Raw genomic sequence first — 26,175 nt, 5'->3', positions numbered from 1 at the left:
ATGAACGGTTGCAATGGATGAAATGGGCCACAATATATTCAATATTCATCAAGGGGCCAAGTATAATTTCACCACTCATAACACGTTTAAACAATAAAATGCAATTTAAAAATCTTTTTAAGAGTTAATTTTGTGCCAAACGTTACATACAAAAATACAAAATACAATTTGCAATCAAAATGTTAAGAATAAAGAAAAACTGTATTTTGCAAAAACAATAAAAAATATTTTTTTATATACTTGGTTACTTTAATTATTCTTTGCAGTTATTTAAAAAAAATGTTAATTTCTTTGATTTCAGTTTTTTTTTTTTTTTTTTTTTTTGTAGATTTTCCTTCTAAAGTCTTTTGCTTCTGGAATCTCTTGTTTATTAGGAACTCTTGTATATTAGGAACATATTTCATAAAATTTCAGAAATGTAGTATTTTTGTCTGTAATGAGCAGATCCACAATTAACACAATTAAAAGTATGACCATATATGTATGCTGATAGCTGAGCTGTATTACAGATTAAAATTAGCATTGTGATTGGCTTAGCTCCGTAGTAGTCAACATGCTATTAAATGAACTCACCTGTTCAGTTTTCCTAATTACTGCAGCTCCTCCACTCCTCCGCTTCTCTCCAAACAACCAACAATCCCATAAATGTAAGTTTTTATTCGTTAAAAATTAGGGTAACCGCTATATTACCATAGTTTAATGCATAGTTTAAATGCCTTATAGCTATTTTCTTCCTAATAAGTAGAAAAAAACCGCAAGAACTTTGTCTCAGCAGCTAGCTAGCAAGCTAACTTTCCTGTTCCACCTTAAATGGTGCAACAGACGGCGGAGGCTGCAGCATTTAAGGTGGAACAGGAAAATTAAATAAAAAAAATTATAAAAGCTAATAGAAATAAATTCAACACCTCATCACAGAGGAATTAGGAATGGACAAGAATAATTAGATAATACACCACCTGCCCCCTTGCTGGTAGGGCTAAGGGTGAAATGGGACTGGGCCTAAATGGTAGGGATTAAGGTTGAAATGGGACTGGGCCTAAGTGGTATGGATAAGGGTGAAATGTGACTGGGCCTAAATGATAGTAATATGGGTGTAATGGGATTGAGCTCTAGGGGGTAGGGCTATGGGTGAAATGGGACTGGTCCTAAATGGTAGGGATAAGTGTGAAATGTGACTGGCCTTAGGGGATAGGGATTAAGGGGCGAAACGTGACTGGTCCTAAATGGTAGGGATAAGGGGTGAAATGGGACTGAGCCTAAGTGGTATGGATAAGGGTGAAATGGGACTGAGACTAAGTGGTATGGATAAGGGTGAAATGGGACTGAGCATAAGTGGTATGGATAAGAGGTGAAATGGGACTGGGCCTAAATTGTAGGGAGAATGGTGTAATGGGACTGGGCCTAAATGGTAGGGAGAATGGTGTAATGGGACTGGGCCTAAATGGTAGGGAGAATGGTGTAATGGGATTGAGCCTTAGGGGGTAGAGCTAAGGGTGAAATGGGACTGGGTCTAAGTAGTATGGCTAAGGGTGAAATGGGACTGAGCCTAGATGGTATGGATAAGGGTGAAATGTGACTGGGCCTTAGGGGATAGGGATAAGGGGTGAAATGTGACTGGTCCTAAATGGTAGGGATTAAGGGTGAAATGGGACTGAGCCTAAATGGTGTGGATAAGGGTGAAATGGGACTGAGCCTAAATGGTATGGATAAGGGGTAGAATAAGACTGGGCCTAAATGGTAGGGATTAAGGGTAAAATGGGACAGGGCCTAGGGGGAACTTGCTTTTTTTAAACTAGAGGTACACTCCAAATAAAGGACTGAGAATCACTGGCAAGATGGCAGCATAAACAGCCAAATAAACCTGTAAATGTAAGTATTTTCCTTGTTAAAAATTAAGATAATCGCTATTATAACATAGTTTACTATGTTCTTTCTGTGTATTATTGCTGTTTTCTTCATAAAAAGCATAACAATCGCGTGTATCAGTTTGTCTCAGTAGTTAGCTAGTTAGCTAACTCCTCCGTTCCACCTTAAATGCTGTAGCCTGTGCCGTCTGTTGCACTATTTAAGGTGGAATGGGAAAGTTGACTATCGAAAAAATAAAATATAATAATGAACGCTTATTTCAGCTCCCCATCACTGAGGGATTAAAAAGGGACAAAAATAATTAATTGCGACACGACCTGCTCTTTTTTGAAGACTTAAGAAGCTTTGTAAGGGCTAATTAATTGAGTTTAATGTTAATTAAATATATATATTTTTGCTGCAAACACATTAACATTTTTTTCTCACAATTTTCTTACAATTCCTTACAAATTAAATATTATATTAGTGTTTTTTTTTTCTGTGTCTGCATCAACAGCTAATTTCTGCTTTTTTTTTTTTTTTTAAGAGAGAAAACAAATAATATTGCTCCAAACTGTGATCAGTCTGTTAGTCCGGCCCTCCAAAACAGTCCCATAGTATCATTCTTCAACTTGGGACAATTAATTGCCCACCCGTGGTTTAAAGAGTAAAACATCCCCTCGAACGGAGTTAACAATTTATTTATATTTAGACAATTGTTAAACTGAAGAAGCAATTTATTAAAGTAACATTCCATACGTTTTTGGTAAGAATGTGTAATTGCACAGAGCATGCTAAAAAAAAAAAAATACTATCTCTCTTCCATACTAATTCTGTCTTTCTTTGGTTTAGTGATGTTTGGATGAGTAAATGAAGACCCAGATGAGTCTGCTGTTCTGACATCTTCATCCTCACAGAAGCTTTTGAATTAGCACCACTGGCAGCACTACCTTTGTTCAGGTAACCAACAACATCGTTCATAGCCGGAAAAGCATCCCAGGACCTTGCAGACATATATATGACTTTGCAGGGATTGTAGCAGAAGCATACTGTGTTTTGTCCTCCTCCCAATCAGGAATAATATTGCTCTCAATTTAAAAGAAAAATCCTTAAATACTGCTGCTTTAAGGTAAGGAAAATCTTAACCCTATTCAATTGAGAGAGGGTGATAAACATTCAAGAGAAAAAAAAAGCAATATATAACATATAAAATATACAATTGTCACCCTAGTGTAGGTGCTCATATGTAATTAATTTAAAAATAATTTAAATGATTTTTTCTAAAAGAAAGAAAATCTTGATCTTCTAAAAGCTTCACATGGAGAGGTATTTGTAAATTAGCTATTGCTATAAACACTACATACAGTGCATCTGATTTGTGAATTGCGCATGTCAAACAAACTTACATATGACTAAAAATGATTTATCATTGTCTATACATATACAGAAATACATATCTATACATTTTTAACGGTTGCTTGGACAAAATGATTGTAAAAGTCAAGATAATTAAATTGTCTAATCTGCATATTAAAGATGAACAAACCTCAGCAATCCAGACACACAGCAAACAACAAAATCTAAAAGAATAAGATAAACTTTTACATTTTATCTACATTACATCTGAAATAGTGACTAACCTGTAACATGCGTTTGTCCACCAGATGGCGCTCACACTACACCATAGCATTTACTTAGTGTACTTACTAATATATTTAGTGTAACTATAGTTTTACTTAATTCAATAGATCAGTGTAAAACAATACATTTACTGTATTTACTGACCTAATGATTAATCTTTCATGAATAAACACAATAAAGTCCTTAACACTTTTAACACTGATTATGTATTTTATTTTGTATATCTATGTAGATTGTTAGTTGTAGGAACCAAATAGTTTGTAAAGCTTAATTTGTTCATGTCTAATGTCTGTCAATAATAATAATAATAATAATAATAATAATAAGAATAATAATAATAATAAGAATAATAAAACACTTCTTGTTCAAGGGGTCAATTTAAATGCATAATATAAATATAAGCACAGTATACTGGCCCACAATCCACAAATTAATAATATAAAAAATAAGCATACAAAATAACATGAAAAAAGCATATTTCATAATTTATATGTTTATATATTTTATTTTTTAAAACAATACACTGCAATATATATTTATATAATGTGCTTTAATACTAAATATTAATGAGAGGCATTTATTTATTCATTGCTCCTATCTATTGTTAGAATGCATAGTTTGGAACAGTGTAGCAATACATAATAACACATTATAGAAAAATACTGTATTGCCATAGGCTTTTATACACATGAACATTATGTTCACATGTCAGCCACGCACATGCAGTGGCCTAGTTTTTTTCAAGGCTACTTACAGATGGACAAAGGCAGTGTGTGGAGTGTGTGCTGCTCTCCCACATGTTATTAAGCTGACCGGGAGCTCCTACACATGGGCTCGTCACATGTTCATCATGTGGCTGTGAAAGAGCAAGTCAGGACAGACAGGGTCTCTACATGTGTGTGTACTTTCTGTTCAGGCTGTTCATAGTCCTGCCGGCAGAGAACATTGAATAAACATGGATTTATTTTTGGTTGCGTTATATTATAATATCTAATGGGGAAACCACATTTATGTGTTTTATATATTATTTAATGTTTATTAATAGGCATTGGTGCATCAGTGTTACAATTTAAATGCTTTTATAAAATGATTTTTATTTATATACAGTACCAGTCAAAAGTTTGGACACCTTAAATTTTTAGATTTTTTTTATTTATTTATTTTTTCCATTATTTTAAAATGCATTTTAGATTACTAAAGTCATCCAAACTATGAAGAAAAACACATGGAATTATTTAACAAAATTAAACAAACAAGAATATGTTTTATATTATAGATTCTTCAAAATATCACCTCACCCTTCTTAGATAACAGCTTTGCATCTTGGCTGGATTTTCTCATTCAGCTTTTTGAAGAAGAGTCACCTGGAATTCAGGCTTTCAGTTAACAGCTGTGCCTCGTCAAGAGCTAATTGCTTGAATTTCTTGCTTCTTAATGTGTTTGAGAGCATCAGTTGTAAAGTTGTGAAGAGGTAGATTGAATTGAGTATACAATGAAAAGAAATGAAGGTCAGTTAATCCAAAATATTTTAGGAAGTTTTAAAGTATCCCCACATGCAGTCACAAAGACCATCAAAAATAAAATGATGAAACTGGCTCTCATCAGGTCTGCCTCAGCACCTAAATGCTTCACAAAGTATTTTGGTTTGTTTAACACTTTTATATTACTATATGATTCCTTATGTGTTCCTTCATAGTCTGAGTGATTTGAAAATGATAATGAATTAAAACATTTTGACTGGTACTGTGTATTAAAAAATATATATATATATATATATATATATATATATATATATATATATATATATATATATATATATATATATATATATATATATATATATATATATATACTACCACATAATAATGGTGTTCTTTTCTACACTACAAGAACATACAAGCTATTAGAATATATTGAAAATAAGATATAATAAGTATCATAATACGTTTAATACAATTTATAAAAAAAATTGTACAAATAATATGTAAGAAACCATAAACCATGCACCATTCAAAATTTTTGAATCAGGTTAAATAATGTTGTTTCAGTGCATTAGCTATGGATATTTTATGTTAATATAACATTATTTAATATCTGGGAACAGTAAAGACTAGTTAAATATTTATTAACTTTTTTTTTAATAATCAATTTTGATAAATAATCTAGAAAATGTATATTTGTATGCGTATGTACGACTTTTTATTTTAGTTTATGCTGTAAATATATTAAAACAAGCTGCTATATGACTTGAAAGAACCCTCAACCAATCAACGGACGCGGAGCGGAGCTCTAGCCAATCAGCTGGCGTTCCACACCCGCGTCCGCCAATGAGCGGCAACGAGGCGGTCACGGAGCGACAGCGTGGCTGTGCACGGGACACGCGCACACACAGGAACCGTGACGCGCGCGCTCGCGCAGCCAGCACTGAGCACATGTAGCTGCAGGAGCTCAGAGTGCAGACTGACTTTAATCAAATTAATATTCAGAGATATTTATTCTGGGGTTATAATCTATAACTGCCATTCACTTTATAATAATCTAATGCATGTTTAATAGTGAGGTAGAGCTGTAATAAAACAGAGTTACATTAAGATATTAATAAGGACTGAAGAATGTGATGCATGTTGTACTGTAGTGTGTAACACTGCATAATTAAAATATATCTGAAAAAATTCATACTCATATCTTACATAAAATATAATAATGCATGTTCTTATAAATGCAATAATGCATAATAAATGTAAGTATATGTGAAGTATTGCAAAAACACAATTTGGTTGTAATAATTACATTCATATTTTATTGTAAGTTTAATTATGCATGTTGGATGCATATTGTTAGATGCAATAATAAAACATATCTGTAACAATGCATATTCATATATTAATGTAAGTATAATAATTTATGTTAAAATTGATGCAATATTGTATAATAATTCTAATAATATTAGCATAAGTCAAAATATTGCAATATTAGAATTGTAGAATATAATACATGTAACAATGCATGCTATAATAAACTTCATTCTACATGTTGTTAGAATAAAGGCAACTATGCATGTAAAATGCATATTAATAAAATATGCACTAAAATATTGCAATAATAGGGTAACATCCTTTATTAATTGTATAATATTGTAATACTGTTAAAATGCATATTAGGTGTTTTAATAAGAGAAATAATTCAATAAGATACACTAACTGTAACATTGCATTTATACAAGACTAGTGTAATAATGCATGTTAGAAATTCAAGTTTGGCAATAAGAGGACTAAATGAATGAGAAAAATGAATGAGAATCGTAAATCATGAATCATAAATGTGTATGTAATACTGCAACATGTTGAAGTGTGAGAGAAATGCAGTCATGCATGATATAAACTACAATAATCTAATAATGTTAAATTATGTAATAATAATAATAATAATAGTAATTCCTGTTATGTATTAGAGTAAAAGTGCAATGCAATCTTGTCCATCTATAATAGTTTGAGTACAACTAAGTTTATTGTTACTATTAAGCTTATTATTATTATTATTATTATTATTATTATTATATTTGCTTTTCAGAGTTGTCCATATTTATTGAACTGAGGATGAACCTGTGTGTGTATCTGCTCTGAAGCAGTTTGAGGAATCATGTGTGATTTAAATGTGACAGCGCATGTGCTCTGGGTAATAAATAAAGGTCCCGTGTCGTCGTTATTATGGTAGGAATATGTGAGGCCTGATTGATATCCTATTCCGTGTCCACATGATTTACACAGTCTTACACGGCAGGTTATGTAAGTGGTTACATAAGGATGGGCTGCGTTGAGAAACACAGCAACAGGGCTTGAAAAGACGAGGCCACACATGCAGCAGCGTTTCCACAGGAAAAAAAAGACTTTATTAATACTTTCTTGCTTTTTAATGTATGTCAACAATAATCTTGACAAAAAAATATATACATCGAGCAACCTTTCTGTTAGGTCCCAAAATAAAAATCCCAAGTACCTCTTCCTATACAAAACTAGTTATATTGTTTTAAACATTGTACATTCACTTTCCTCGCTTCTCTGCAGAATCCAGAATGAAACAATTCGATATCTGTCATCAGTTTTACTGCTTTAAACAAGTAAAGGCAACAGCATGAACAAAAGATCTGTCTTATTCTGACCAGAAGTGAACGTAGAGAATGACGCAGATTCAATTTCACTCAGTGCTTATGTACACAATCTCTCTCTCTCACTCTTTCATTCTCTCTCTCTCTCGCTCATTCAGAGTGAACCAGTCTGAAACTCCCCTTGTTTTTTTTTTTCCTGCCCCTCAATGCGAACAACACACAACAAATTTGTGGGTCATGTATCAAAAATATAGATGTACAAGTAGTATAAACAAATGAATTACACAGCGTAGTTACCACACAAGTACCCCACCTACTTGCACAAACAATGAATGAATTACAAACTGAAAAGAAGGAACTCTCACTCTCGCGCTGGAGGACAAAAGTTAAGGAAAAAAAAAACAAGAGAGAAATACAAAACAAAAAAAAAGCAGTCATGGTTACATTACTCCCGTATTTACACGAGTGACCCGGGGTTCTGGGGTCCACCTGCGTTCTGCATGAGCGTTTAAGGAGGGGGGAGGGGGGGGGGGGTGCACGAGCGTTCTTCAGTCTGTGGGGTGACGAGTTGGAGATGGAACTCAAGAGATGAGGAGAGATGATGGGCAGTCTGTAGGTCTGTCTGTCTATCTGTTTGTAGCTATTACCAATGTTGTCGTGTTCTCATGATAGCTCTGGTCATCTACAGCAGACCGTTATTTGGTAGCATTCTAGGCTAAAAGAGGACAAGTCTTTCATTTTATTAAAGCAGCCACAGAGTCCGTGAGACAGTGTGGAGAAAAAAATAGAAACAAAGCCTCGCTCGGTTTTCTCTCGTTCTCTGCAGCACAGATAAAACATCCAACACAAAACACAGCAGCAGCAGCATCTACAGGGGTTTGTCTAGTTACCTTTTTTTTTCTTAAAAAAAAAAGAAAGACATTTGTTTACATTCAAAACAGAAAGATGTGTGCAAAGGGCTTATCACCAGAGTTTGTCGGTTTTAGGGGACTGTCTGCAACACGTCACATTCTGGATTTGGGTTTTTTGTTGTTGTTTATTAATCAGATTTTTTTTTCTTTTTTGAACTTTTATTCAAACATTCAGCAGAAGTGCAGAGGGAGCAGAGCCTCCCATTCGGTGCGGTCCTTCCTCGAACCGGACAATTCAGTGTCCTTTTTTACTTTATCTTTTTTCGTTCATCCTCCTCCTTCTTCTTCTTCACAGTGACTCGAAACGAAACGGCGCTCTCTCTCTGGGCTTCCTTCTCTACTCGTGGTGCTCCTCTCGCTCTTGTGTGTGCTCGCACCTGTCCATCCATTCATCTGTCTGTCTGTCTGTCTCCACGTGGACTCTCGTGTGCCGGAGGAGTACAGAGAGGAAGCGAGAGGAAGGTAGAAATGGAGGGAGGAAGAGAGGGATGTTGTGGCCACGTATCTGTTGCGTATCTTTGTGTGTGTGCGCGCATGTTTTATAAGTAGCAGTCTGATCTGAGTAGCCATCTGAGGGTGGGTGGTGGTGTAGGTGCGAGTTTTTTTTTTTGTTTGTTTTTTTTGGAGGGGTGGGGGGAGGCTGGTGGGCAGCGGCGATGGAGATGAAGACCGAGCAGATGTTCATCATCATCATTATTATAGTTGTTCCCCCTCTTACAGCTCTTACAGTGTTAACCCCTCCATCCTCTTTCAACACCATTCCAAGACCATTCGTTCAGAGGGTGGGCTGGGGGTGTTTTTATTTATTTATTTATTTATAGTTAGTTAGTTCAGTCTTTGGTTTCCAGGTTTAAGGGGGGCACCTGTTTCAGGGCCTGAAGGAGAGCAGGAGAGTCCATAGGGGTCTGAGGGGCAGCCGGGGAGGCTACTCTCGGAGACATGACCAGTGACGAGGGCAGTTTTTCAGGAGACAGCCCAGCCGTGGAGCCCCCGATGCCCGGGTACAGCACAGGCATGCCCCCTGGGTACCAGCACTTCTCCAGCATGGGCAGGTAGGCGGCAGCAGCTGCCGCTGTGGGGGGGATGAGGTAGAAGGGCATGCAGAGCGGCGGCTGGTGGGGCGAGAAGCTCACGTACCCGCCGTGCGACTCGTGACCCGACAGAGACTCGTCCTCGGACGAATCCGACCTGACCCGCTTGGCCTGGGGCTCGTCTCGCTCCTCCTTGATGCTGCCGTACCGGCCGTGCTTCATCTCTGCGGCGTCTTTGCTGTAGTAGCTGATTCTCTGGCCTTTGGAGTCTCGTTTGTCCAGCTCGCCCCCGTAGCCGCTGTCTGTGTCTGTGTCGCTGCCGCTTTGTTCGCTGATCTGGGGGTTGTACGTTCTCTGAATGACCGGGACACAGTTTTTGGCGTGGCCCTCCGGCGAGCAGGGCTGGGGAGCAGCTGCCTTCTCCCTGGCCTCTTGACCCTTGCGACCAGGCGAGGGCGTGTCCAGGCGGGGGCTGGCTGGACGCTGCAGGAGCTCAGCAGCCACTTTGTGCAGGTGGTTGACAACGTGTGTTGGGGTCAGGTCCCGTGTGCTTTCCAAGCTGGCCAGATACTGGAGTACCTCCTTGGCACAGAGATGGAAACCGGAACGGAACATCTCTTCGCTGTTTTCTGAGCTGCCATTGCTCTGATCACCTGCAGAACAGATAGAAAAAAAGTAGAGCATGTGTTAATAATAAGTTGAGAGAAAGATTTCAGGATGCAGGTTGCATCAAAAACATTGGACTGATGTGAACTCATGCACAAGAGAGAACAAACACAAGTGACAGAAGTTCTGAGAACAGATCGCCGTGTTACTCAGAAAGCAGGAAAGCAGGAAAACGGCTTTACATGAAGTGTTTATTTTAACTTACCAATTTGCATTCCGCTCTGCAATGAAATGATCTGCTGCTGCTGCTGTTCCAGAAGGCCGTTGAGGGCTTTCACATGCTTTAACGTGAGCTCCAGCACCACGGCCTTCTCCAAATGGCCCAGCGTCTAAAAGAGGAAGCACTCAGATAAGCATGTTGATCTTTCTTATGTAACGCTCCCTCAGCTGCCTCGCCGAGGACAAACTCTCCGCCAGGCGAGAGCGACACTGAGACGCAGCGGGCATTGCAAAACATCTAACAAACCTAAAGCCTAAGCTTAGACTTGTTAAAAAACATTTCAAACTGTTTTAGTTCAGTTGAGATTCTACAAATTATATTTAAACTTTTTTTAAACTTCATGAGCATGCAAACTCAAAACTTGTGCTTGTGCATGCACCATCCTGTAAATGTATCACGGTCAAGCAAGTCAACCGCAATGAATAGCCAAGCGAATAGATAACAAATGAGTATACTAAACAGTCAAGTCAATAAATGCTTCGAATGCACGTCACAGCACAAAATAAAAGTGTGAAAAATAAGAAAACTCCTCCAGGTCAACCACCAGAGGACGCTTTAGAGCTCTGGTGCTCCACACACTCACTCCAATCCACTCCCACAGAGCTATACTTACAGTGAGTTTAAGGTGTTCAGGGAGCAAATCCTTCAGCTGAGCGATGCACTCGTTTATTCTGTCACGTCTCTTCTTTTCAATCAAGCGATGTGGCAGCTTGTACGTATCCTGTGGTGAACAAACAAGAGCATGTTCATTTTATAATGTTTAAATTAAAACTAGAATTAAAAGTTTACTAAACTACTATTCAAAACTTTAAAACATTTAAAAAACGATAAGCTCTAGCTGTGCAGCTTGCATGCGTGGGGCATGGACAGATAGATAAATAAATAAATAATCAATCAATTCATTCATTCATTAAATGCATATACAGGAACTTTTTTCTACAAGTGTAATGTTGTGAGCTGCACAAATGTATTAATATTTTATTTTGTTTAATTCCTTCAATTATAAATATTTCTGTATGTTTTAATGAATATTATTAACTAAATTAATAGCAGTGTACAATGTGTATAATATATATATATATATATATATATATATATATTCACCCATATATTTGATTGTTTTTTAAGTATTTACCTTGCTGTCGTCTCCTCGTTTCATGCCTCTCCGAGGTTTGTACACATACATTGGGAAATCCATTCTGAATAAGATTTGGAAAAGGGGAGAAATAATGAGAAAATAATAAAGAAAAAGTTAGTAAAATGACATTAAGTTGTATTTTTAGAAATATATGTTATAAGACTTGTTTTTCCCTATTTTAAAACAGATTAAAATGATTTAAGTTGCCTAGAAAGCCTGTGAGTCCAAATCCGTCCCGGGATTTCGCTCCAAGCTGCAGCAGAGCCGCCCAGGCAGTTGGAGCGAAATCCAGGGGCGAATTCCTACTCAGAGGACCTGAAATTGCCCCATTTCCAGCTACTTACCCCGGCATATCTGAAATATCCATAGAGGGGTGTTTGGTCATACACGGTGGAGGCTGTGCGCTTGTAATCCTTTCCATTTCGTCTCGTTTACGCGTAAAATAACGCAGGAAAAAACGATTTCTAACGAAAATGAAGCCGAAACAGCTTTTAAATGCTCATAAATTGCCAAAAACGAACTTGTTCTCAAAGAAATCCGCAGGGAAAGTGCATAACGTCCTTGCGTAAAGGTGGTTTGTCGTCAACTCAGACAGTTTTGAAGCTCCTCTCCTGTTAAATGTTTGTGTGAGAGTGTGTATGAAGGAGGAGTGTGTGTGTTGTATCTAGAGCTATATGTGTGTGGGAGGGTGAACTGGACTAGCTACGTGTTAAATAAAAAACCCTGTGACTACAGACACGTCTCTCTCTCTCTCTCTCTCTCTCTCTCTCTCTCTCTCTCTCTATCCCTCCCTCCCTCTCTCTCTCTCTCTCTCTCTCTCTAAACTGACCTACCTCCGTCACATGAGCCTCACGTGTTGGACGGCGCTGTTCCCCCCGCCAGTTCTCAGGACACTTCTTTTGTTATTCCCACCCGTTTTTCGGCACGCCCCGCCCCTAGCTTCTCCCGATTGGCCAGCGTAATCCCATTCAGTCCGTTCAGCCCGCCAATCGCAGATCAGCAGCGCGGAGAGGCACGGGTGGGCGGGGCTAAAGGATAGAGAAAAAAAGAAAACGTTCCAGAAGGTCCCCAGCCTGTGTCGCGTGTACCACCACGCGCTCTCTCGCTCGCTCGCTATCGCGCGCTCGCTCGCTCTCACACAGCGAGTCAAGCGCGCGCGAGCGCCGCTTACTACACAACAACAAGAACACGCACAAGAACACGCGCAGCGATTATTTCGTGTTTTTTTTGTATTTTGTTTTGCTACTTTAATCATGAACAGCAGAAAATAGATAGATGGAGACAGACAGACAAACGGAAGAATAAAAATAATAATAACAATTATAATATGCATATTTAGCATGATTTACAGCAAATAGTGGCTTACTTAGATAGACAGACACAGTTGGATTACAGATAAATACATAGACTGTTAGATAGACAGATTTTTTGTTTTTTTAATAATAAAAAATGTGTTTTTAGTTTATTATAATAGCAACAATAACAATAATATGCTTAGCATGATTTGCAGCATTATTTACAGCATATAGTGGTTACTTGGATAAACACAGTTTGATTATAGATAGATCGATAGATAGACAGACATAAATATTGTTATAATAAAATGTTTTAGTTAATAATAACTAACATTTAATAAAATGCTTAGAAGGATTTGCAGTATTATTTACAGCATGTAGTAACGTATGCAGACAGACTGACAGACAGTTGGATATAGATGGATGGATAGAAGTACAGACAGACGATTGGATGTCTCTCTCGCGCATGAGTCCACACGTGCTACTTACTACATAACAAGAACACAAACACGGATTATTTGGGGGGGTTGGGGGGGTTAATAAAAATGTGTTTTAGTTGGATTGTTTTTTAAATGATAGACAGACATGCAAAGTAATAATTCAATTGGTTCTTTTTTCATATTGCTTTACATCATTAGATACAGAACATAGCATATACTGGTTTATAACATGTTTAGCTTTAGATTAAATGGACATTTTTCTCATCTGAACCAGGATGCATTGATTTGGGCTGTGCATGAAAACTGATCCCCTGTCAGTGTCATGTAAAATGGGTGTTTAGGACTTAGTCAGTTTGAGGAGCAGCCCAGGGGTCAGATCAGTGTACCACGAGAGAAGGTGTAATAAGATGAAACCAGAGGTCAGACCACAAATTCTTTAAAACACACCACTCTCTAGCACTCTGTACACTCCTATTCTATTCTATTCTGTTCTATTCTATTGGCAGTAGTTCTCTATAAGAGCTAGACCAATTGTGTGCATTTGCACCGCTGTGTCAGCAATAGGTGCAACTTAAAATATGTTAATGCATTTATCAGAAGGGTTGTCAATTTGGAGTAGATAGACAGACGACAGACTTCCACAGACACTAAACAAGCTTTGTGTGTGCATTTGCACATCTGTGTCAGCAATGGATTAAGTGTAAGATTATCGATAGATATCAGAGCTCGCGCTGTGTGATTTAATAGGTGATCAGACTGGTGATTCATGCTGATGAGCGCAGGACCGAGGCTCGTGCAGGCTGTTGTTGTTGTCCAGGTCCAGCTCGTGCACTCACCGTATCACCGACACCGCTCTCGGGCACGTGCGGCACCACACTCTCTTTTCTGTGCCGCGCGCGCGCTCTCCCGCTCCGGTCACGTTGATCTGCTCATGGCGCGGACTGAAATCCCGCCGCTGACGTCACACAGCCAGAGCGCGCGCCCTTTTACTTATATCATTATTTATTATTAACCGGGTGGCGGCGGGACACGCGCGCGCCTGATCGAGTTTTTTTTGCGGGGGGGGTAAACAGCGGTCACGTGATGTTTATTTTCTGGGTGAAGCAAATTTATCAGCTTCTGATTGAAATGCCCGATTACATCTCACACACACACACACACACAAACACAGACACACACTCTCTCTCTCTTTCTCTCTGTTTACCTTTCTGTAAGATTAATGATTTAAAGTACAGCTTTTATTAAGTAAAGCTTTATTGTGAATGTAATAACAATAATATTATTTAAGAATCACAACAATTATTACAACAAAACAAATCAATTATTACAAAATAAGAGACATCAGTAGTTAATAAAATACCAATAATTAAAAATGATTATATTGATCCTCTTTATTTCTCTATATCTTTCTCCCTGTTTACCTTCTTTTTCTGTTTATCCTCTCTCTCTCTCTCTCTGTTAACCTCTCTCTACCAATTGACCTCTTCCTACCAATTTACCTCTCTCTTTCTCTCTCTCCCCCTCTCTCCCTCTCTCCCTCAGTTAACCTCTCTCCCTGTCTCTCGCTCTCAATTCAATTTTTAATATAATGTAGCTTTATTAGCATGACTATGAGTTAGTGTTGCCAAAGCATTATAACAATTAACAACATTGGTATGAACATACACAACAGACATAAAAATATTTATAACAAAATGAATCATGATTATGATAATTTCATTATTAATCAAGAATTATGATTATATAATAATCACTCTATCTATCTATCTATCTATCTATCTATCTATCTATCTATCTATCTATCTATCTATCTATCTATCTGTTAATCTTTTTCTCTCAATTTACCCCTTTATCTTGTGGGCTTCTGTGGTGGGCTTCTTAGTGACGTCATCACAGAGGGAGGGGCTGACTGGTCTGTAAACTCTTAAACCCGGCTGAGTGCAGTAATACAGTAATCTGAAAACAGGACATGATCTGAACCTTCCAGAGAAATAACCTTTACATTAACGCTTCTAAATGTTACATTAGCAAAACCTTGTATCTCATAACTTCAGTGTCTCAGAAGAACAATAACAACAGCCTTTTTATACTATATAACTGAACTGTGACATAATAGAAGGGTTTTTATTTTCCAATCTCATTCTAATGTCAGGTTATTATTAAATGAATGCCCTGTTTTAAATGCTTTCTCTCATTTTTATTTATTGTATTATAATGTTTGCTTCCAACCCACGTTTTCATCTCTCAATTGTCTTTATTAGATTAGTTTGTGATGATGTAAAAGTTTTATACAATGCCTTTTTTGTCTCATTCTCTGTCGATGATATTAACAGTCCAGGTTTTTTGCAAAAATTCTCCCATTCCTTGGATATAAATGGTTTTAACCCTTTCAGGCCTGAATTTTGTGCCATAATAATGCTGTTTTCTATCTGTAATGTACACAAAGGAAGACTTATTGTTTTTTGTGTATTGGATTGAAACATCACATGCTATCCCTAAACACTAAAACATTCATTAAAAAAGTGTTCTAAATCACTAAAATAATGAAAAATTAATTATTTTCCATTTGTCCCTTGGGCTCTAGTGCTGTTTTTTTCCCCCCAAGAGTGGGCGGGGCTAAACTATTGGCTATTTCATTGGCTTATAAACTTTTTCATTGGCTCATTTATACTCTATTCTGATTAACAACAGGTCACGATTAGTGTTCCGTGCAATAAAACATTTGAAAAAATAAGAAAATACATGATGTCCATTGTAATGGATGAAGAGTCTAAAAGGGTTAAGAGACCTCGTAAAGTTCCATACCCACTGTAACAGCTGCAGGGGGGCTGTAAGGTGATGCATAGGGGTATATATACGTTCTGAGGTGTTGTCTTGTGAGTAAGGCTGAACACTGGTCACTGTGCTCATGGCAAGGTCATGTGAATTGTAGTGAATTATTAGTGTGGCCTCAACACCAACGTCCGTTTAAATCCCACTCTTTAACAAAAAGAGCCAATCGGCTTGCTGCTTTAACTGCGAATGAAGGAGGCCTAGTGTGCTTGTGTGGAAAGCTCCCCTTAATAAAGAGATATGCGCAGGTGCAGTAGCCAGATAAAGCTGAAAAATCTTTTTTTTGTGCATTATGGAGCCAAACACTACAAACTAATCATGATTCTTTTGTCAGATTTTATATATGATGTAAAATATGTTTTTCAAAGTTGTTTCTTCACAACAGATAGGAGGCTGTTTTTTCATGAGTGGCCTTATAAAGATGGTGGCCGAGTGAACTCGAGTAAACTAGCTTATAAAGACTTCACCACCCACAGTTGACCCTATATATTTAATCTACCTCAAACATATAAAAATTCATATACTTGCTGTTTGATCATGAAAGAATATAAAATACTTAAAATACATAAAAATGAAGGCATTCTTTGGCATCTCTACAGAAAGGGGTGGAGTGTGTATCTAAACAAGTGTGTCCTTGTTGCGGGTGTTTTCCCCCCACTCCCCCCTTTTTTAAAACCACATTCAGGAAATGCTCTGATCTACTTAATAAAGCCTGAGGAATAAATGGAAACAACAAAGCAGGAAAGTCCCAGAAATTACAGCCTAATTCTTTTTACTCTGCCTTAAATTCGTAGTATTTATTTTTGTAGCTTTTTTTTTTGGTCCAGAAGAAATAAAGATAGCTGGAGGACTCGAGTGAGAGACAGCAGATCCTGTTTCACGTCAAGTTTCTGTTCTCCTCCTATTTGCACTTGTTAGATTTAATCGCGTTAGCTTGGTCAGACACTTGGGCTTAAAAAAGCAATCGAGAAATCCCCACCGCTGACCTCCTGACTGCCATGGAACTACAGAAACCACCCACTCGATTAAAGGGCCACGTCAGGAGGATGTCTGATCTCACAGCTGATATAAACTGTATTATTATACTACCTAGACTGTCAGAAGTCATGAAGTTGCAGTATGTTAGTTGGTTGATCATGAAGTGTTGCTTCAGGGGTCGGCTTGGGTACAGCCACACCTGTATAGGTTGAGGAGCTATCTTCTGAGTGAGGTTGAACAATGGCCACTGTGCTCATGGCAAGGCCACATGGTAGTGGATGCCAGATGGATTGGGACATTCTTTTTTAAAGTTGTAGAGGCATTTTACATACAATCATAGAATTATACATTATAGTAGGCGCCATCACTTGAAACATTATTAATGAGGAAACCAGCCACCGACTCAATTATAACTAGGGGGTTCTCTTAATGCTCAACAACAACAACAAAAAACCTAATCAGCTTGCTGCTTTGGATGTGAGTGAAGGAGGATAAGTGTGCTAGTAGAAAAAGCTCAACTTGATAAGGAGATCTGCGCAGGCTAAGTAGCCAAGAAGAGTTTGAGTGAAGGCTGATCTAGTGGGCGCCAAATAAATAGGGCATTCCATTTCACTGTTCGGAGATGCGGGCATTTAACATTTCTATCATAATTATCATGTGTGTACTGTGTGGAATATAGCATAGAGGTCATTATGTATCTTCAGTAGACTTCAGCAAGCACAGTGGGCTACAGGTTATATGCTATAGATCCCCTCAACAGGTCAAATGATGTCCATGACAGCAGTAGCACTGTAAATCGTGGGGGCAATGTAGCCAATAGGTTACTTACTGGACAAAGTCACACATGCCAGAGATCCTTTCCAGGGTGTTCTAGACTACTTAAATATGTCTTAAAGAGAAACTACACTTTTTAAGACATCTTTTACATTATAGCTAAAATATATACCAGCCCTGTTTAAATAAAAATATTTTTATTTAGATTTAAATTTAAATTTAGATATGACTCTCATATTTTGATCTTATTTGAAGTCTAAATAACATACAATAGTCCAAATGAAATACAAAATAGAATTTCTTATTGTTCTTGGTATACAACTATAAGTATATGAGCTGGCTTGAGGACTTGTATTATAAAAAAAACTGGGTTAGCAACTATGGCTAAAAACTAACTGGTGTTGCTAACGGTACTTCTGACTTAATTTACCGTATTTTACGGACCAAAGCCTGAACCCTTAATGAACGTCTGTTTTCTAGGTTAATTTTATACATAAGGCGAACTGGATTGTAAGATGCATTTTAAGTGACAATACTAAGGAACAAGGGTTTCGCCATGTTTCCCTTGTAATTCAGCAGGTCTTGCCGATGGGGGCACTGAAGTAAGCAAAAAAAACAACACATTTTCTTTTGCTGTTTTTTCTCTCTCCTGAAAACTGTTTATTTGGGTGAGTAAAGCTTAGATTTTCAATACTTTCAACAGTGCAGTCAGCAACGCTTAGTGCTCGGAAATGCCGACCGACAGCGCTACACTTACGAACCCTCAGTGTTCCAATAAGCCAAGGCGATATTAGCTAGCAGTTCGTCCCAAGTAGCTTGTTTTAACACGGTAAACACGAAGAGTACAGTCCAATATAGGGTTCTGGTTAGCGGCTAATGCTAATGCTGCTCCAGCCTTGGTGCTGGAGAAACTTTACTAAAACTTCTGTATAACACTGCACTTCAGCGGAGTGGCTTTATTGCTCCTTACCTAACCTATTCTCTTTGAATTCATACATAAGGAGCACTGTCAATTTTTTTTAAGGATTTTAAGTGCGCTTTATTGTGTGAAAAATACGTTAATCAGTGTTTTAATAACAAGTCGAAGTCTTAGTGCTGGTTAGATTAGTAGGTTTGTTGGTTTATATTGTCATTTGGTTTATAGATTATGTATATGCAGCTAGAGGCTCAATTGAGCATTTATTTAGCTAAACACCAGTGAAGCTGCACAGGGGGAATTCAGATCATTGCTTTGATGAAAAACAGGCATGTCTCACTTCATCTGCGTCTGATTGTGATGAGAGCTAAATGTCAGTGGAGCAACATCAGCACCAGCAGCAGGACTCCTCTCATTCTCCACCACAGAAGGGGAATTCAGGCAGTGGAGACTGGTGAACATTTAAGTGCACAAGTCTGACACGTTCACCAAAGGGATCTGTGAAGTACGCAGAAAAGTTTAGAGTGTAGAGTTCAGAGCTCACGTCCTCACGTCTGAAGGCCCTCGGCTCCGTAAACTCTTCTTTCAGCATTCTGGAAAAAAAACCCCACTTTTTTTCTGCATCTTCTTCATTTGTGTCTGTAAATTTCTCTTAAATTCTAAAAAGTGTACGAGCAGTGTATGAGTAGTATTTGAGCAGCGTATGAGTAGTATTTGAGCAGCGTATGAGTAGTATTTGAGCAGCGTATGAGTAGTATTTGAGCAGTGTATGAGTAGTATTTGAGCAGCATATGAGTAGTATTTGAGCAGTGGATGAGCAGTATTCAAGCAGTGGATCAGTAGTATTTAAGCAGTGTATGAGTAGAATTCGAGCATTGTACGAGTCATCTTTGAGCAGTGTATGAGCAGTGTATGAGGAGTGTATGAGCAGTATTATTTGAGCAGTGTATGGACAGTATATGAGCAGTGTATGGACAGTATATGAGCAGCGTACTGGCAGTGTATGGACAGTATATGAGCAGTATATGAGAAGTGCATGAGCAGTATTATTTGAGCAGTGTATGGACAGTATATGAGCAGTGTACGGGCAGTGTATGGTCAGTATATGAGCACTGTACGGGCAGTGTACGAGCAGTGTGTATGTATTTGAGCAGTGTACGAGCAGTGTGTATGTATTTGAGCAGTGTACGAGCAGTGTGTATGTATTTGAGCAGTGTACGAGCAGTGTGTATGTATTTGAGCAGTGTACGAGCAGTGTATGATATGTATTTGAGCAGTGTACGGACAGTATATGAGCAGTGTATAAGCAGTGTACGGACAGTATATGAGCAGTGTACGGGCAATATATGAGCAGTGTATGGACAGTATATGAGCAGTGTATAAGCAGTGTACGGACAGTATATGAGCAGTGTACGGGCAGTGTACGGACAATATATGAGCAGTGTACGGACAGTATATGAGCAGTGTACGGGCAGTGTACGGACAGTATATGAGCAGTGTATGGACAGTATATGAGCAGTGTATAAGCAGTGAACGGGCAGTGTATGGACAGTATATGAGCAGTGTACGGGCAGTGTACAGACAGTATATGAGCAGTGTACGGGCAGTGTATGGACAGTATATGGAAAGTATATGAGCAGTGTACGGGCAGTGTACGGACAGTATATGAGTAGTGTATAAGCAGTGTACGGGCAGTGCATGGACAGTATATGGAAAGTATATGAGCAGTGTACGGGCAGTGTATGGATAGTATATGGAAAGTATATGAGCAGTGTATATTGTCATTTGGTTTATAGATTATGTATATGCAGCTAGAGGCTCAATTGAGCATTTATTTAGCTAAACACCAGTGAAGCTGCACAGGGGGAATTCAGATCATTGCTTTGATGAAAAACAGGCATGTCTCACTTCATCTGCGTCTGATTGTGATGAGAGCTAAATGTCAGTGGAGCAACATCAGCACCAGCAGCAGGACTCCTCTCATTCTCCACCACAGAAGGGGAATTCAGGCAGTGGAGACTGGTGAACATTTAAGTCTGACACGTTCACCACAGGGATCTGTGAAGTACGCAGAAAAGTTTAGAGTGTAGAGTTCAGAGCTCACGTCCTCACGTCTGAAGGCCCTCGGCTCCGTAAACTCTTCTTTCAGCATTCTGGAAAAAAAAACAACACTTTTTTTCTGCATCTTCTTCATTTGTGTCTGTAAATTTCTCTTAAATTCTAAAAAGTGTACGAGCAGTGTATGAGTAGTATTTGAGCAGCATATGAGTAGTATTTGAGCAGCGTATGAGTAGTCTTTGAGCAGTGGATGAGCAGTATTCAAGCAGTGGATCAGTAGTATTTAAGCAGTGTATAAGTAGTATTTAAGCAGTGTATGAGTAGAATTCGAGCATTGTACGAGTCATCTTTGAGCAGTGTATGAGCAGTGTACTGGCAGTGTATGGACAGTATATGAGCAGTGTACGGACAGTATATGAGCAGTGTATGGACAGTATATGAGCAGCGTACGGGCAGTGTATGGACAATATATGAGCAGTATATGAGAAGTGCATGAGCAGTATTATTTGAGCAGTGTATGGACAGTATATGAGCAGTATATGAGAAGTGCATGAGCAGTATTATTTGAGCAGTGTATGGACAGTATATGAGCACTGTACAGGCAGTGTATGAGCAGTGTACAGGCATGTATTTGAGCAGTGTACGAGCAGTGTGTATGTATTTGAGCAGTGTACGAGCAGTGTGTATGTATTTGAGCAGTGTACGAGCAGTGTGTATGTATTTGAGCAGTGTATGATATGTATTTGAGCAGTGTGCAGCAGTATATGAGCAGTGTATAAGCAGTGTACGGACAGTATATTAGCAGTGTACGGGCAGTGTACGGACAATATATGAGCAGTGTATGGACAGTATATGAGCAGTGTATAAGCAGTGTACGGACAGTATATGAGCAGTGTACGGGCAGTGTACGGACAGTATATGAGTAGTGTATAAGCAGTGTACGGGCAGTGCATGGACAGTATATTGTCATATATGAGCATATTACGAGCAGTGTATGAGAAGTGTATGAGTGTATAAGCACTGTATGCAAAGTGTACGAACAGTATATGAACAGTCTATGACCCGTCAACTTCTAAATAAATCTTCAGACAGAATTACCTTTCCACAGACCACCTCACCCCACATCCTCCTAACACCCCACCCTCAGTAATCTACATGTTGTAGGTGATATTTGAGGCGTTATTTTTACTCTACTGAGCGTGTGCGGGGCTCTCGGTGAGCTCCTCACTTTCACGCTTCCTCAGCACAGCAGAACCGACAGCTTTCAGTAAAGCACAGGAAAAAATGGCATGTCGCCCGAGCTCTGACCCGAAAGGTCACCTAAAGTGCACTTCCCCGAACTACACGCGAACTCGACCCGCGTTTCCAAGTGTTAAATCTGCTGACTGCACACACTCGCAGCTTTTCACCACAGCGCTTTTACTGCAGAAGACTGCGTAGCGGATATTAAAAGAAACTTTAGAAAAATAAAATAAGCATGTTGAGCATGTTTTCAGAAATTGAAGAGATCAGTGCTGCCACACAAAAACACAACTAGAAAATTAACTTTCAACGAAGGTCAATGTAAAAGTGATTTTAAAGCATTTCCACTCATCCATTCATCATTAAATTATGATTATAATTATAAAAAAATGTTTAATGTCAATATTTTGTCATCTTTACACAAACACTGACGTGAAAATATGGGAACAAATAGACCAATAGAAACACTTTAAAGAGACTTAAAATATATATTTACATTACTTCCATTTAAAGTTAAGAATGTTTAAGAGTGTAAGAATGTTATTTTCCTGTTAAGTTGCAGTTTTGTCCAACAGCCACAAATTGCTGCTTATGCATCAGTATTAAAATTAGTGTATTTTATTGCTGTTGGACAAAAACCTTGTATCTTCAAAATACAAAACTTTACAGAGGAATCATTCCATTCAGTTTTGAAGCATTTATTTTAACGGTTATTGAACTGTTCATCACAACATTATGACTAAAATAGACAAAATATTGATCCTGAGCTTTTTGACAATCAAACAAAAAACTTCTTCCTCTTTTTTACTACAGTATTTTAAAATTAATTTTAACTTTTAAATTATAATTTTAATAAATGTGATTTTAACAGTTCATTACATTGTGACAGAATTTTCATTTTTGAGATTTTTGTCCAACAGCAATGGTTTGCTGCTTATTTATCAGTATCAGTATTAATACAATCACTGTCACAAAAAAAAAAAAAACTCATTATCTTCATAATAGCAACTGCACAGAAGAAAGCCCTTATCTTTTAATGGTAGTCAGTAAAAATATATATATATTTTTCCAAGATACTTTGGAACATTACTATTAATCCATTTATCATTGACACAACGTAAAAAGGCGACAATTCACACTATTTTGTTTTAATTTTGTATGTACGTTTCTCTTCTTTTTCCTTTGTTGATTTAAAAACAATTGTTTTAGCTGTACTTTTATTATTAATTATTTTGTATGCAGGAGGTAGAAGATGATGCAGCTGAAACTGCAGCCAATCAAGACAAGTGACAAGAAGGACAAGAAAACTGAGTTTTTCAAGGTGAATTACAGATTTTTATTAAATATTGCTGAATTAATTTACAATGTCAACAGATCAGATATTCTTTAAAGCAGAATTAAGTATTTTAGTAGCACTGCTATTTATTTCTAAGATGCCTATATGAAAATTTATATCTCTATACAAAAGCAAGGACTTGGCAGACATATATACATCTTTTAAAGGAAAACGAGAGAGAGAGAAAAAAGAGAGATCACAAAAGAGAGAGAAAGAAAGAGAGAGAGAGAGAGAGAGAGAGAGAGAGAGAGAGATTTGAGTCGACCTGGGTTTGGTTTCCGATAAGCGTCAGCGTACAGCAGTGGTGGAGATACGGCAGTGCGAGTATCGTTCTGAACACTCACTCTCTCCTGTAGAGATATTACACGCTGAAGCCTCCACGAGACGCCGACTCGCCTTAATATGAAGAAACTAACTCTCTATTTAATAACCTCAGGAAATCAAAGCTTATCAGTCTAAATGCTCATTTTTAACTCTTATTAATCTTATACCACTATTATCACCCCGTAACACAGATGATCTTAAAGCTGTAGATTCTTCAGCAACAAAATGAAAAACAAAACGAGCCAAAATAAATAATAATATAAACATGAATAAAACAAAAAAGTGCAAAGAAGATCAAGAACATAGACTTTAAACAAACAAACAAACAAAAGAAACATAAAACTTATATTTAGACGTGATTGTGCCCTCTCATATTATCTCATTTAAACTTTATTTTTTAAATAAATAAATAAATTAGATAAGAAAAAGAAAGAAGAAAGAAAAAGGCCTGTATATGCAACTCCACGGCTATTAGAATTTTCCTAATCTGACTTCCTAATATAGACTTCTATGTGCTTCTACAGCGCTCTAATAAATAAATAAATCATAAGGAATTATAAAGCTAAAGACAGAAACAACGGAAACAAAGGAACAACGAAAGAAGGAGAGGGGAAACGAACACGGGACATGATCATCACCCCTTTAAGACACATTGTACAGCTCGATGAGGTTGCATATTAAAGTATTAATATTGCACAAGATACAAAAATAAGACGTAAAATACTGCTCGCTATACTGGTCTGGAAATACAAAAAAAGATGCTTTTGCAGCACGTTTCCAAGCAGCATCTAACTAGAGTCCTATCGTCCAGTACAGCGCCTCTGTTCAAGCCCCTCCCCCTTTCCAAAAAAAGGCAATATAATCCAAATTTGCCGCCGTTCCCACGTGTAGAAAACGTTTTTGGCACCCGACTGGACCGAGGAAGAGGAGGGAAAAGAGGTGGAGTGTTTGGAATCCCCTCCCAGTGCCCGAAAATTCATTATTTAATTATTTTATTTAGTTATTTTTATTATTTCTGGCAGGTGACTGGGTTCTCTACTGGTATGGCACACACTCTACTGGTATGCACTTCCCACACACACACACACTCAGCCACTACACACACACACACACACACACAGAGGTTGTTATGGGTGAGTCTGTGGGTAGAGATGAGTGCTCGGCAGGCCCGTGAGCAGGTGATCCGTGCAGTTGGAGGCCGATACTGAAGCTCACGCAGATCCAGACAGTCTCACGCAGATCCAGACACACACTCAGGCCGGTTGCTGGGGATTCACGTTCATGTGCTGGGGATGTCCCAGGAGCCCGATCCTCTGCTTCTGCTTACGCTGCTCCGTCATCTGTCACACACACACACACACACACACACACAGTGTAAAAGTTTTGTTCTGTTCCTTTGTCTCACTTTCTCCCGTACACACACACACACACACGTTTCCTGTGATGATAAATGTGTTATATCCATTCTTACTGCTTTCTGTATGTTTACTCTCTAATAACTGACTGTGAAAAAAAGCCTGTCACAATAACTTAAATATTGATTATATACAATACACAACACCAGTCAAAAGTTTGGACACACCTTGTTTAATTTAATTGTTTTTCCTACATTGTAATTGAATAGTAAAATGATTCAGACTAGGAAGGAACCCAAAAGGAATCATATAGTAAGTTTAAAGTGTTAAACCAACCAAAATACTGGTGTTCTTTTCTGGGGTTTAGTTGGTAACTCTGATGCACTTATCCTGTACAACAGACCGAACTTCTGCTCTTCCTTTCCTGGGGTGGTCCTGATGAGAGCCAGTTCCATCATAACATTTTAATGACTGAGAAAATCCAGCCAAGAAATAAGACATATTCTGCTTTGTTTATCATTTTTTTTGTTTCATAGTTTAGATGATTTCAGTATTAATCTACAATGCAAAACATTTTAAAATAATACAAAATCAGTGATTTTAAGGTGTGTATAAAGGTTGTACTTTATATTTGTAATATATTTTTTGGTTGATTTTTGACATTATGTATTTTTACATTGCATAATTTCATGATGAACAATAATCAATAAATAGCAAAATAAGAAAAACTGATTCAGAAGCTGAAGTGGTCTCTCAATTTATTCCAGAGCTAGAGACCACTTCACATAAAACAAGTTCATATTTCAGAAATTAATATTTGGTGGAATAACCCTGTTTTTTAATCACAGTTTTCATGCATCTCGGCATCATGTTCTCCTCCACCAGTCTTACACACTGCTTTTGAATAACTTTATGCTGCTTTACTCCTGGTGCAAAAATTCAAGCAGTTCAGCTTGGTTTGATGGCTTGTGATCATCCATCTTCCTCTTGATTATTTTTAGAGGTTTTAAACTTAGTATATATATATATAGGCATATAATATAATGTGTATATATATATATAATGTAT

The 26,175-nt window shown here is 37.8% G+C and overlaps 2 protein-coding genes and 1 long non-coding RNA gene across 27 annotated transcripts in view; 1 reads left to right on the top strand and 2 right to left on the bottom strand.

Annotated features, from left to right (window-relative positions):
* The first annotated feature begins 549 nt into the window (after positions 1-549).
* LOC111195404 (uncharacterized) lies at positions 550-25,810 on the top strand. Of its 2 annotated transcripts, XR_002651623.2 has the most exons (4): positions 1,598-1,869; positions 2,698-2,805; positions 23,335-23,413; positions 25,509-25,810. It is a non-coding gene; the product is annotated as an uncharacterized LOC111195404 (long non-coding RNA). The 2 variants fall into 2 exon arrangements; XR_002651624.2 differs by lacking the exons at positions 1,598-1,869; positions 25,509-25,810 and adding an exon at positions 550-647.
* bhlhe40 (basic helix-loop-helix family, member e40) lies at positions 7,773-12,280 on the bottom strand. Its single transcript, XM_007254553.4, has 5 exons — positions 11,902-12,280; positions 11,555-11,618; positions 11,033-11,140; positions 10,405-10,528; positions 7,773-10,186 (listed from the first exon to the last, which is right to left on the bottom strand). The coding sequence occupies exons 1-5, from the start codon at positions 11,976-11,978 to the stop codon at positions 9,333-9,335; spliced, it is 1,227 nt and encodes a 408-aa protein (XP_007254615.3). The 5' UTR covers positions 11,979-12,280; the 3' UTR covers positions 7,773-9,332.
* The window catches only part of itpr1b (inositol 1,4,5-trisphosphate receptor, type 1b), a 227,391-nt gene continuing 224,620 nt past the window's right edge, over positions 23,405-26,175 (bottom strand). For all 24 annotated transcript variants that reach the window (XM_049471933.1, XM_049471931.1, XM_049471935.1 and 21 more), the window contains one exon: positions 23,405-25,092. In XM_049471933.1, the coding sequence (XP_049327890.1) occupies positions 25,006-25,092 (87 nt within the window). In that variant the 3' untranslated portion in view covers positions 23,405-25,005. The remainder of the gene's footprint in view (positions 25,093-26,175) is intronic.

The sequence above is a fragment of the Astyanax mexicanus genome, chromosome 24 (assembly GCF_023375975.1).
Source record: "Astyanax mexicanus isolate ESR-SI-001 chromosome 24, AstMex3_surface, whole genome shotgun sequence".
Taxonomy (NCBI): domain Eukaryota; kingdom Metazoa; phylum Chordata; class Actinopteri; order Characiformes; family Acestrorhamphidae; genus Astyanax; species Astyanax mexicanus.
Note: the sequence above shows the minus strand (reverse complement) of the source record. Positions and strands in the feature narration are given on the sequence as shown.

Excerpts from the sequence above, each read along its gene's own strand:
- bhlhe40 (XM_007254553.4), bottom strand. The coding sequence starts at position 11,978 with ATGGAAAGGATTACAAGCGCACAGCCTCCACCGTGTATGACCAAACAC. Across the intron at positions 11,141-11,554 it reads AACGAGGAGACGACAGCAAG|GATACGTACAAGCTGCCACA; the intron begins GTAAATACTTAA and ends TGTTCACCACAG. Across the intron at positions 10,187-10,404 it reads GCAGAGCGGAATGCAAATTG|GTGATCAGAGCAATGGCAGC; the intron begins GTAAGTTAAAAT and ends TCTGTTCTGCAG.